Source organism: Pleurodeles waltl, chromosome 10, assembly GCF_031143425.1.
Source record: "Pleurodeles waltl isolate 20211129_DDA chromosome 10, aPleWal1.hap1.20221129, whole genome shotgun sequence".
In the NCBI taxonomy this organism is placed as follows: Eukaryota; Metazoa; Chordata; class Amphibia; order Caudata; family Salamandridae; genus Pleurodeles; species Pleurodeles waltl.
Window position 1 is genome coordinate 762136985 of NC_090449.1, and position 13951 is coordinate 762150935.

Genomic DNA, 13951 nt, shown 5'->3' on the forward strand with positions numbered 1-13951 from the left:
GTTTGTCCCACCTTAAGGCTGCTTTGTTACCACCTTGGAGACTGACCCTGTTACCTAGATTATTGCACGATCGACCATGGACCTTAGTGTGGCGCACTATTTTTCCTTTTGGCTCTATGGCGATACGTTGTTTCTTCCTCTTCCTTGTTTTTCGGCATCTTGCTGTTTCTTTGCGATATCTGCAGGTTTTTTTTTGTGTTTTTTTTTTCAGTTTTAAGTAGTGCGAACTCAACACGAAGGTATTGGAACGCTTTATTTTTTTGCAGTTTTATATAGCACAAACTTGATACAAAGGTATTACAGCACTTTACATGAGCACTGGTTACATTACACAAGAACACATTCATTTTAGGTAGCAAGGGGAGATTAAGTGATTTGCCCAGAATCACAGGATGTTGAGACAGCACAGAGGCTTGAACAGTGCCCAGTTCCAAAGTCACAAGCGCTGGCCCTTTCACAACATCCTCTTTCCTAGGGTTCTTTATCTGGTGCGTGTTGAGGCAGTTTAGGAATAACTTTTTTTTCTTTTTTTTTTTTAATGTAGTGCTTGGTAATACAGATTCTGCCATTTCATAGCACTGAAAAGCAGGTGCACTTCTAAACAAAATTGCTGTAACTCATTTGCATTGACCTTGCAGAGGTGGAAAAGCTTTTTCGTGGTGGTAATCTGTGACATTCTCGTTCTGTCAAGAACTCTGCAGGGGGTGCATTAAGCAACTGACTTTCAGTAGAGCTTAACATTAGGCGATAGCAAGTGCTCTTGATAACCTCAGAAGGGTCGCCAACCAAGCACATATGTTAGTTCTAGGAAAGAAGATAGCATAAGGTGTTGTCTCCAAAATTGTAGAAAAGGAGTCATGACGCCAGACCCAAGCACTTCACTTTATAGCAAAAAACATCTAGCTTTTGGATGTAAATTAGGCCTCTTCAAATTGAGTTCAGTTAGCGTGAATTCCATGCAAAGGTTTTACAGCGCTTTATATGAGCACCGGTTACATTACACAACAACACATTAATTTTTGGCAGCAAGGGGGAAATTAAGGGCCTGGTTACGACCTTGGCAGATGGGATACACACTCACAAACATGACGGAATATCCCGACCGCTGTATTACAAGTTCCATTATACCCTATGGAAGATGTAAAGCGCCGGACGGGATATCCGTCACAGTTGGGTAGTGTCCCATCCACCAAGATTGTAATCAGGCCCCAAGTGATTTGCCCAGAATCACAGGATGTTGAGTCGGCATGTGTCATTTAACACACATTCATATAGTCCAAGCAAAGATTTCTCCTTATTAGTAACAGTTTAACACATGACCACAAGAGTCAGCAACTAATAAGTAACCAGATGACCTCTGCAAAGGATCTGCCTCTCTGCAGAATATATCAGAGTCACAGAACTGAATCATTCCAATGGCCCTTCCTCTTACTAACATGCAACAAGAGGAGGCACTGCATGCTTAATGTGGGCTACATAATTGTTATAATTTTATAGTAATTGCATTAGTTGTGTGATGGGGTTATGAAGAGAAATGCATCTTTAGGAATGCACTACGTATACATGATGCAGTCTAGGTTTCCAACACAGGAGTTAATAATTTCTCTAAAGTAATATATGACTTACATTTTTGACTTGTGAGGCACTGAGAATTTGTGGCTGGCGCAACATCTATTTATGCTTCACAGACTCTGACACATCCGCTCTCATCATCACCACAACATTGATCTCTTTCAGAGCAGCAGTTCACAGCATCTTCAATACATACAAATATTCCTGTCATGTGACCAGACTATTTCTGGACATCTTATTTGACTTTAAGAGACATCAGAGCTGATGAGGGACACTGACTGTCTGAGCCTATTCTCATGGTCTGTTCTACGACTACACTCCAGAAGTACACTAATGCTGTATGCTTTATATTTGTTGCATTTGGGGATGCACAAGTTCGCCTTCAGAGGTTTAACCAAGCCCTGTGGTGTAAGGAAGGTGTCTTATGGAGTCACCTAGTGGTTAGATGAGATTATTGCCAATTTACCTAAAAACCTATTTGGGGACTGCACCATTGGCACAGTTCTATTTTGCCAGAGGAGCTGACCTCTTAAGTAGAGATAAGTGAAGAGTACATCTTTGCTTTAAGTACTGTTCCCTCAAAAGGGCAGGATGCCCAAGATGTACATCACAAGCACAACAGTGCACACAATCATGAGGATGTGAAGGACCAAGTAATGGAGGATTTAAGGTATTTTTAACAAGTAGGTCAAGAAACTTATTAGTAGGTTACAAAAAAAAAAAAAAAAAAGTGTGTGCCCCAGTATGACTATATAGCGGTCACTAACAACGGCAGGCTCTCTATTGTGATTGAGAGCATAATTTATGTGCAGCCCCCTCGCAGAGTAATGAACTATGTAAATCGCCGTTAGTAGGGCAGGGAATTATTGAATCCACTGGTGAGAAAGTATGATTTAGAAAGTGAAAACAGAAACAGCTTTGCACAGACATCAGCAGTCTGCAAGTATTTTCACCCCTACAAAAACAAACCACCTTCAAATGGGCCAGATTTGTCCTGCTTAAACCCAAAGGCATTGTGACAATTTGCACTCTTCAAATTTAGGTTCAAATTCTAAAACACTAAACAATACGCTTGTCTCGGGGCTCACTCTACTGTGTAGACGACCGACTGGTATTTTGCAGGTTTTCCTGGAACAGTGGCTCCTGTTCCACTGCCTACACAGAGGCACTGTGGAATATTAACTGCCTTGCATTATGGTTCTGCACCACTTAACAAGAACTTAAACTCTTTTCTAGCTGCTCAGCAGCCAAGATGAGTGGGGTTTTATTAGTGAGATTAGATTTTTTTATTGGTTTGTTTGTTCTTATTGCCAATTACATGTGAGCCTCTTGCTTCGCATTCAGTTCTGCCAGGTGGTATTTCACATCTTTTAGTAATGCCTATCCTCATGGCTTGTCAGCTTTGTAACCAGTGAGTGTTGGAGATACTAATTCGCCAGAGAAGCTAGGCCCAGTGAGCATGGTGTGACTCAGATATGCTTGAGGCATTCCGGGTGGGGGTAGGGGGATTTGGGGGCTGTTTGACAAGTAGATCAACCCTTCCCCGGAATGCCTCAACCATACATGTTGCTTGGATATCGCCCTTAAAAACAAACAAAAAGGCAATGCAGTGTGAATGCTCTGCCCATGGATCAAGACAGGTTGTCTGCAGAGCCTGTAGCTCTGAATCTGTAAGTGTCCAAACAGTTGTTGACTAAATCATTCTTCATATGTTCAGGCTAATTAATTACAGTCACTTCATCCAACAACCACAAAATGGCCCAAAAGATGAATGTCAGTTGCAGACACACATCGGCCCACAAGACACATGGCATTTGCATTGCTTAAGGCAAGGTAGACAGAAGTAAAAGCTTTTTGGTCCCAGAATCCAGTTTCTTTGACTTTCAGTCTGGACGAGCAGTCAGAAATACATTTGGGTTCAGTTTCTCTGAAGAAGCTAGTACCACAAGGCTCTCTTGGAGAGGGATGTAAAGACCAAAAACGTGGATCATAGGAATCAGGCCAGTGTCATCTAGCAATCTGTGTGTAGACCGCCTGGTCAGGGAACTGCTTCACCCAGGCAGTCTGTATGGGTTCCAACAACGCTTCAGTGAAACTGAAACTGGAGAGGTAAGTTGCAGTACTTATGTCAAAATGTTAACCTTGTCTTGAGTAGTGGGCAAAAATCAACTCAAGTGCTTCTCCTGCTTTTCGTATCATTATGACAAATTAAAATATATCCTCTAAAGCAGAGCCAGAGGTGTAAGACATGTCCCTTTCTGGAGATATACCCAGACCACTTGTGCAACGCAAGTCCAAGAATAGACACTGACTCAGAGGGTTTCAAAAGAGCATTGGCATAAGCTCCGAGTGTGAGGGCAGTATTTACTGGTATGGTCGGTACCTTGAAAGCCACAGACTCCATCAGATGTCATGTAAAGGTCATAGGGGGTTATTACAACTTTGGAGGAGGTGTTAATCCGTCCCAAAAGTGACGGTAAAGTGACGGATATACCACCAGCCGTATTACGAGTTCCATAGGATATAATGGACTCGTAATACGGCTGGTGGTATATCCGTCACTTTTGGGACGGATTAACACCTCCTCCAAAGTTGTAATAACCCCCAAAGTCTGTGGAGGAATGGACTCAAGAGTTGGAACTGCCAGAATGGCCAAACCCACAGGATCAAGTTCACCCTGGAGAGAGGACAGAAAGTTTAGCAGAGCCACTCTGAAGATGTTCACCATGGCCAGCCGGAAGGCCTCGATCTGTGCTGGTCTAGCAGACAGGAGCTGAATACTTTGGCTTTATGGTGTTTTTTTTTTCCTATCTTCGGAAAAATCTCAGAACAAGAGGAACGGCTTGCATTAGGACTTCAACCCGTCTTGGAAATGGGACTATTTCCTCGAAGTAAAAAATGACTTCTTTTTATGGTTCGTTTTTTATGAGAAGACCTTGCCAGAACTTGTTTTCTTTTAAAGGCCTTGCCTGAGAGTATCCAGACAGAGTCTCACACTTGAGGTTATTCATTTTAAACGAACTCCTAGCTGGCTACAGAAAAGAACTGTTATCAGCACAAACAGCCACAAGTCATTTATTGACCAAATACCAGTTGTAAACTATGGAAGATGAAAAACGAAAATCAGATAGGAACATGACTATGATCAAAACTGGTACACCACCGGGGAGAAATAGTATCCAGAGACTGTGGAAAAACATAGGTATACAAGCTTAGTTCAGTAAACTGTCCGCACTTTTAAGTACCCATCTCTATTTAAAATAGTCACACTTAGGTGGCATATGGTGCTGCCCGATTTTAAAATGCAAATGATCTCACTTTCAGTAAAAACATATTTACAGTGAAACCTCAACATACCAAAAATAAGAAATATATCGAGAATGCAAAAATCTAACTTGTAAGCCACTTGTTAAGGTCCAGAACAATTGAGAATGATCAGGAGAATTGATGGTAATATATTGTTTCAAAAGTAGCAGTATCATATAACCTGTAACAATTACATCAGTATTCAAAGATGAGACTTTAAATTTGTTTTAAACAACTTACCTTCTTGATATCCTCATACAAATTAATTAAGTCTTTCCGTCCCAGTTTGAAAGGGTCTGTATACTTTTGTTCACTGTGCGTTTTACTAATGCAGCAAGCTGTTTTTGTTGAGTGGTGCCACCTCACAGGAGTACTGTCAATCAAACATGATCACAAGGTTTAGACTCATAAATGCAGAAGAAAGTTACTGCTAGAAATGTGAGCTATATCACCAATTAATACACAATGCACACTACTATTTTTCATTGGTTTTGTTCAAAGCAAACAGAATAGGACTTTGGATTTGATGGCTAGGAACAGTGACACAATATCCATAAGCTTAAACCGGACATGAGGTTGTCTGCGTGGTGAACGCTGAAAAGTATTCTGCTACTTTTCAGTAAAGTGGTAGCACTGGCCAAAATACAAAAAAATAATAATACCATAAAGCCTCATTGCCATAGGAGGGTTGCAATTTATTTTGTTTCTTCGGATGATCCTATAGTTTCAGCTTGATAACAGATAATATCCTATTGTCGTTTGCACATCCCCAATTACCTTTTCCTCCAGAAATCTAAGAGGTGGACTGTTTTGCAGTTCAGTGCGAATACCACAAATTTACAGAGACTTCCCCAGTTAGTTTATATTGTGAAGGCTCGTGTGCACGGGAAATTCCAGTCTGTGAGGATAACCTTGAAAGCAGGGAAAGAAGGTGTAAATCCAGGTTGGCATCGAGATGCCACACCAATGGCAGAATGGTGGCAATATAAATACGAACTACATTATAAAGGCCACAAATCATACATATAGTTTATACAAAAGTAGTTTGTCTCCTGATGACAAGACATTTCATGTGTGAAACTATCACTGGGCATCTGACTGCAGGAGGTAGTCTATTCATACCATTGATTAAATATTTATGCCAGTGCTTAATTTCTGAAAGTAATTGGAAAAGGACTGATTAATGTGGTACCCAGTTTTCAAAGACATACCAAATTCGAATTAACAGGAGGGGCTGAACCCGGTGAGGTTGTTTTTCATAGCAATAGGTAATCTAAGAAATGTTGTAAATATTTAAGACAAAGAGTGACAACGCTTCTCTAAGTGCATGAGTAAATTGTCACAAGAAAAGGTCTTCAACTTAATATGCAAAACGGAAAGCTGATCAGGCTTATCTACGTTGGTTTTTCAAGCTTAAATGGCACCTGCGAATGAAGAAGTGCTGCAAATTATTCCCTGTTTTTCACACTTATAGGCCATACCTGGAGAGGTCGTTTTCAGGGAAGCGGTGGGCAAATGCAATGTAAATGTACTGAACAACATAACAGTCCTAAATCTCTGCATATTTCCAAATGTTTGAAGTTATACCTGCATGAACCTCATGTATGTGTTGCAGAAGGGGAAAACAGCCTTTACAACACAGGTAAGTGTTTGTGCCTTTGCTATGCATGGCAAGCACTCTTTAGGGAAAAAAAAATACAGGGCTCGAAAAATCATAAAAATGTTACTAGACCTGCAGGTCAAGTAACTTAAATAATCTACTTGACCTAAATGTGATGTACTTGACTCATAAACGGGTCTCAAATTGTATGAAACTAGCAAATAGTTTACAGAGTCCCTTTTTCTTAATTCTCACATATGATTGCACCTTCAAATATGTGAGCTCAGCATTTCTGCACTACAAAAAAAAAACTTGTTTGATTAAGTAGACTAAAGTATGACCCACATACCCAGGAGGTCTAGCCCACATAACCTAGGACTTCTTTTAGATTACTAACAACATTGCTATCAGAGCAGGAGTGCTTCTCAGTTTGTTTAAACACTCAATTTTAATAAATATATTACTAAACCATTATGTGGTAACATAGTCATCTACACACAGCAACTTTCCTAGAAATGTTCAAAAACCTCTCCACTAACTTGCAGCTTTACTGATAAAACGATATAGTGTATTAACAACCTGTGAAAATTGGGTTTCAGAAAACATATCCTTTGTACATCAACATGTAAAGTATTCTGATTTGTTTTCATCCTATGAAAATATTATTTCATCACACAAATATAAAAAGGGCTTTCCCAACTACTGAAATATAGTTTGAAATGTTTGCACAGTTGACTTAGTCATTAAATGTTGTGTTAGGAAAAACTTGACACCCTATATCCTTTTATTTTACATTCTAAGCAGCAGATCACAGTTGACCTTACAAAGTCCTGGAACTCTGCAGTCAGAAGAAAAATTCATTGTAAGAAAAACTGACTTTTGACCTTTGTCTGTGAACACAGAGCAAATCTGACAGAAGACCAAGATTTAAAGGCATCTTTTATTGCCCCTCCACTTTTCAACTGAACAGAACACCTGTTCATTGTCAACTTGCTAGAAGGGACCAGTAAGTATTAAAGATATTAAAAATAGCTCGACCTGATCAAATAAGACTCGCCAATGCCAGTGGTCCAGTGGATTTTTTGAGCCCTGAAATATACATAAATTACCTACTGGCAGTTGCCAGACAAAGGGTGGTCCCAAAATACTTTTTCCCCATTCTGTGTCAAAGGAATTTTTCAAATGTTTGAACACGACTACAGCCCAAACCACTGAACAAAATTACACCAAATTTTGTAGGAAACAAGCTCTTGGTCCAGAATGCATGCTTTTTGTGATTCGGTGTAAATCCCATCAGTAGTTTTAGAGATATTCGAGTTGAAAAAATATAGATATCCAGGGACGGGGATTCTCCATGGATCCAACTGTCCCCATGCTGATATCCGATCGGCTGCCAACACTTCAACAAGGAAGTAGTGTTGGAAGCCATCTTAAGACTCAACTTCAGCCAAGTCCCACAAAGAAAGTGAAAAAAAAGGGGCCAGGGTAGGACCATCCTGAGTCCCTAGCCTTGGTGTAGGGGCCCCTCACAAACCATGAAAATGCTAAAAAGCACTCCCCCCCCTCCCCAAATGTCGGGGAAATCTGCAGATTTTCCCAAAATTATTTGGGGGGGGGGGGGGGGGGGCAGTCTCCTGTCCCTTTTATAAAAACAAAATGTTACCCAGTGGCCAGGTCCCATGGGTATTGGGGGATTGAAAGAGAAGGGGGGGCGCACTGCCCCCCTCCCCAGGGCTTGTATTAGCCTCATGAACTGCCACCTCCCAAGGGTGAGATGAGAGAGGTATGTGTGGGTGGCACATAGCATACTCCCGAGGCAAAACAATTTTAAATGGGGGAGGCCCATACGGCCTCACCCCACAGCCCTGTGGACTGCCACCTCCCGGGGGCTGAAATAAATAAATGAAGGTGGACCACCACCGCCTTGTGGCAAATACAATGTTGGAAGGGGGCCGTGTGGCCCCTTTGTAGAGCCAATAATGGCCCTGGAGTGTCCTCACCTGGAACAAAGCTGTTTGCTCTGACTTAGCGGGAGCTTTGACAGCTCCCGCGAAGTCAGAGCAAACACTCCGGTTCCAGCAAGCCAGAGCTGTCAAACAGCACACGCATGCTGGAGGCAGAGGGTTCCTCTGTTTCCATGCCCACAGACAGAGGAAACCGTTGCTCATGCACACAGGGTTCTCCATGTGTGCAAAAGCAGTGCTGGCTCCCGCAGGATGTAGGGAGGAAGCTGGGACCGCTCAGGCTCCCCCCCTGCGGTCCCATTGCACTCTAGGTGCTCTGCGGGGCACCCAGGACTGATGGCTGGGCCACTGAAGATGGGGTCCCCAGGGCCGTGATAGGATGGGGAAGAGGGGCCACCGTGACCCCCTCCCCTATCTTAAAAACAAAGTAAATCCATTAGGGCCGGGCCCAGGGGGATGGGGTCCCTGGGGCCGAAATCTGCTGTGAGAGGTGGCCGCGTGCTCCCTCCCTCAAAAAATTATTAGTGCAAGGCTGGACCCCGGGGGTAGGGTCCACCCTCCCCCACACTGGACCTTGAACCAACAAGGTAGAACTTACGAACTAACTAACCAGTAGAAAGTGCTCCAGTTGGATAGACATTTCATGCAAAACTGTGGACTCTTGTTGGATAAACGAGCAGGTGAGCTTCTGTTCTGGCCATTATGCTAATTTCAAAGAAAATAAACCTCAACAGGAAGCACTTACAAATATAAACATACCAGGTGCCTCAGCTGATGCTCCACTTCTTGAAAGGACAAATAATCTTAACCCTTGGGCTCAGCGAAGGCAAAGCAAGTGTGTCTACTCTGCGATTCCATATTAAAAAACAATCTGAAATGTTTCAAGGAGGTGAATGCATCTTTTATCTATTGGAGCGCTATCAGACACTCTCACACCCACTCAGCCCCTCTCACACCCAGACAGACAATCTCACAGCCACGCTCACACCCAGAGACACCCTCTCACACATATTCTCACACCCAGTGAGACAGACCCTGCAGCCAACTCCCACCGGCCACGGCTAAAGGCCGTGCGCCACATAGGGTTGGGCGATAATAGGGGTTTGGCCACAGACAAGGCCCTGCGGCCAACTTCAGTCATGCAGGGCCCAAGGTCGTGTGTGGCAGTGGTTGGATTAACGTGTGGTAATGAAAATATTTTTACGTTAAAAAAATTAATAGTAATAATAAATCATACAAATTCACTTAAAAAAAACTAAAGGGCCGTTATAGTTAGGTTTTGAATTTACTCGCACAAAACCTTGGAAATGCAGCAGCTGTAGCTAGAGTTATTTCAAGTAACTATAACTCATGGCCTAAGGTAACTATAACTTGCGCACTCGCTAAGCACAGTATTTTCTTCAATAATTTAACTTCCAATGTTTCATGGACATTTTTATTTATGTTATAAAGGTTGTCATGAGTGCTGTAATATCGGGGGTAATTAGCAGTGCATGGTGGGGGCACAAGTTATAGTTACTTCAAATAACTAACTATAACTGCTGAATTTCTAAGGTTTTATACGGGTAAATTCAGAAATTAACTATAATGTCACTTAACTATAACGGCCCTGTAACCTTTGATATGAGGTTTAAGGTGGGCAATGGTAAAGGGTGATAAGGGAAAAGTAGGGTTTATGGATGGATAAGTAAAGTGTAGCAAGAGTAATTTTATGGTTTAGGAGTAGGTAGCGGTGAAGTGTGGCAAGGGTAATTTTAAGCTTTAGGGGCAGTAATTTTAGGGATGGTGGGTCGGTAGTGGTGAAGGGCAGTTAGGAGTAAATATATATAAAACAGCCCCCCCAATATATATCAATAAATAAATTATATATGCGTACACACACACGCAAGTTGTTAAAGGCTTTTACTAGAATAAATAAAATGATGTCGTGATTTTCCTAGCTGCACATATGTAGGAAATGCTTACATGCAGAGTTCTGGAAGCCAGACATATGCAGACAAATATGAGAATGCCACACTTACATGTGTAACTTCTCAAATCCAGAGTCAATGCACCTATATGCCCAGTTTTTGTGAAGCAGATAAAGAGTCACAAAAATCATTGCACCTTGTAGACAGAGGTATCTTGGTCTTTAAGACTATTTGAACTGGGCCTATACTCTTGTTGCACCCAGCAGCAGACCACTTCAACGATCAGCAGAAGAAAGCATGCAGCAAAGCTGGAAAGAAATCCTTTCATTCACTGAAGTAGGAAAGGATGCATTATAGTACAACCCACTATAAAATGGGCACCCTAAAGAGACAAAACTTGGGACTTCAGCTTACATGTTTAGGAATGAAGGAGTTCTGTGAGACCACACACTGAACACAATAGACTTTTGGCCTCATTACGAGTGTGGCGGTCTTACAACCGCCACATTACAACCCTGTCGGTCTGACCGCCAGCTGTGCCAGAACCTTGGATCCCAGCGGTCTGGCAGTGGCGGAGATCCTAACCCGCCAGGGTTGCAAGAAGCACTGCCCTGGTTGATTACGACCTTGTTCTCCACCAGCCTTTTCATGGAGGTAACACCGCCATGAAAAGGCTGGCAGAGAACAGTTGCAGGGGGCCCCTGCACTGACCATGCACTTGGCATGGGCAGTGTAGGGGCCCCCCACCCCCCACCCAGCACCCTTACAATGTTCACTGTCTGCTATGCAAACAGTGACCATTGCGAGGGTGCTAGCGCACCCTGCTGGCTACAGCATTGTCGCCAGCTCGTAATGCTGGAGACTGTTTCCCTCTAGGCCACTGAGCGGAAACTTAAGTTTCTGCCTGCAGACCTAGCGGGAAACCCTTTATAACTCCAGTGAGGCGGCCACCCTGTCTGGAGTTTGGCAGACGGAGTTTTCAGTTTGCTAAACTCAAAATGACCCCTTTTGTGTCTTTACTTAACTTTGCTACGTAACCGTCAAATACCTACTGTATGAACACAGTCCTACAGTCTGGGCCAAAAATCCAATCTCCTCAAGTTGACACTACGGTTAGTGTTTTCTACTAGCAGACCCATAAGAATCTAAATTTAATTTGAGCGACTTTTTCCTCAAACATCTAGGTTTGGAAACAGAACAGACATTTCATTTTACAAGAGGAAGCCTTGGTATTTTAAGATCTAGATCTCAAAGGATAACAAAAAATATATACAACTATTACATGGGTGGAATACAAGATTAAGCATGGGCAACTTACCTCAGCAGTGAGGTATAATTTTTCGTAAGTATGAATGTTGAACGCGTGGGAAAACTCCAGGGCTGCAAATGGAATAATATATTGAAAGTTTAAACATTTCTTATGTTTCACAATTGCAGTTGCTATTACATTTTTTGTTGAATACAAACTAATGCAATTAAAGAAAGAAGATATCTTCAGTGGTGATAAATTACTTTAGAAATGTAATGTGTAGAAATGTATTTCCCCTCCATTTGTTCCTCATATTCCAACTCTTAGTTTGCAATTGTAAGAAATCAATAATCCAAATACCTCACTATCTTATTGATAAAACAATTCAATTTTAATACTGAATAAAACTGTGATAATTCTCAGAATATCATCCAGCACCATGGTCGGTTATTCATGCCCCTTCCAAGATTCGGTGGCAATCATTTCCAAGTTTTGCAGCATGACATAGGGAGACAGCTGCTATTTTTGCATCAATAAACATTTATTAAAGTACACAGAGTCTGTGTCCTCCACAATAAAAACAAGGTCTTACAGCGAGATGCTCAATAAGGAGTGTGTGCGGTCAGGTTTATTTAATGAGTCTAGATAGAAAACACTGGTTTTCTCTTCACTTATTTAAACTGATAATCATACTAGCTCTTCCACATAACATACAAAATGTTGTAGGAGCATCATGCCATTTTCCAGTTGCCTGCACGACTCAAAGGCAGTTAAGCAATTTCTGTGACAAGTATTGTCAATGATCGTCGAAAGAGAAGAAAACTGTAGCACTGCGATGTTGGTGAAAAGCTAAGCACCTTCTATTTAGGCTTTGACTTTCAAAGAAAAACCAAGTGGAGATGACCAGGCTTACTCTTGGAGAGTGGGGTGCGGTATAGTTCAGGGAGCACATTTAACACCGGCAATAAATTCATTTTCCAATAAGGACCACCACCAAACCAGCCAATTTGTTGGTCTGGGAATAGTAGGAGATGGAAAGTTTGTAAGACATGCACTTCATCCCACATGCAATTCATGTAGATAATCATGAACTGCCCTTCAAAATCAGTAACCACCTCCCTGGAGGATCCAACCTCAAAAAGAAGCCCTTTAGGGCCTTTCCAAGTCTACCACTGGGTTAATTGTGCTTCTGGTTATCCTGCCATATGATCCCATTACCACCACTGTATACTTATTCTGAATAGTTCTAAGGGACCAATTAAAACAATCCCTACCATCTGAAAAGAGACATCTACCACTGGGATTGGTACTAGGGACCCTTTGTCCTGCCACACATCTTGTAAGTGGGATAAAAGCAGCATTAGAGTTCAGTTTTTACAGCAATACTGTAGAGAAAATCCTCTCCCTAATCTTTTTTTACCCTGATGTTTTCAGACAAAGGAACCTCTTGGTCCTGTTGCCTAAAGAAAGAGGTTCTGGTGTGTCTAAGGACAGCTAGTCTTCTTCTGGTATGAGATCAGAAGGTTCACATCTTCCAATGTAACTGAAGAAACTAACTTCCTTTCCTCAAGCTTGTATTCTATTAAGGACCTTGGACACTGACTAAGCTCTCTCATTAACTCAGATTTCCCACAGCTTCCAGCCTCAGGTAACTGATACTTTAGAAATGTTCCACAGATCTAGTACTAGTTCCAATGCTGGTAGCACTGAATTATCTTCCAAAAAGGTAGATGGGTCTGGCTGGACAAATAGTGCAACTGTTTTCCCTAGTCCAGTCCCAGCTCCTGTGAGTCTCTGGGTTTCTGGGTGGAATTGTCCTTGGAGAATCTCATCTTCCTTTGACGATGCTTTAGTAGTAGGTAGACTGTGCTACTGTGTTCAGAGCCTCCACTGGTATCCAAAGTCTAAAATCGTTCTTCACCAAATAATCCACCCACAGTTCATTTCTTTGGATACCTAGGCACTATCTTGTCCCTCCTATCTGTGGCTACTTACTTGCAACTGGGTAATTGAAGCCCACACCAGTTAGACACCCAAGGCAACAGACTCCAGGAATCCCCCTTGGAATATCTTCAGAACAAGCATAGCAGTGGTGTCTCTTCTGCCAGGTAACCTGGTGCTACCACCCCAAACAGGTTTCAGACAGTATAGGATGGTGGAAGTGATTCTACGCTTGATTCCCCCCTCCCCCCCCCCCCAGCTATTCCAACAAATTAGTAGTACTTTGAAGGGGCCACTATAGCAATTTTGAGCCAGACTCCAAAGATAGTTAGATAACTGCAGTATTGGAAATATTTGTGGGCAATTATGATTGATGTGCCTTGGTCTCACACGGTCTTAACACTCATTC

At 42.1% G+C, this 13951-nt stretch overlaps 1 protein-coding gene across 3 annotated transcripts in view; it reads right to left on the reverse strand.

The window, feature by feature from the left end:
- The window catches only part of PDSS1 (decaprenyl diphosphate synthase subunit 1), a 411626-nt gene that overhangs the window by 341631 nt on the left and 56044 nt on the right, over positions 1-13951 (reverse strand). For 2 of the 3 annotated variants that reach the window (XM_069211354.1, XM_069211353.1), the window contains exons 2-3: positions 11671-11732; positions 5119-5251 (exon numbers count right to left, since the gene is read on the reverse strand). In XM_069211354.1, the coding sequence (XP_069067455.1) occupies positions 5119-5251; positions 11671-11732 (195 nt within the window). Of the gene's footprint in view, positions 1-5118; positions 5252-11670; positions 11733-13951 lie in introns of those variants that run through there. The other variant, XM_069211355.1, reaches the window with a different exon arrangement.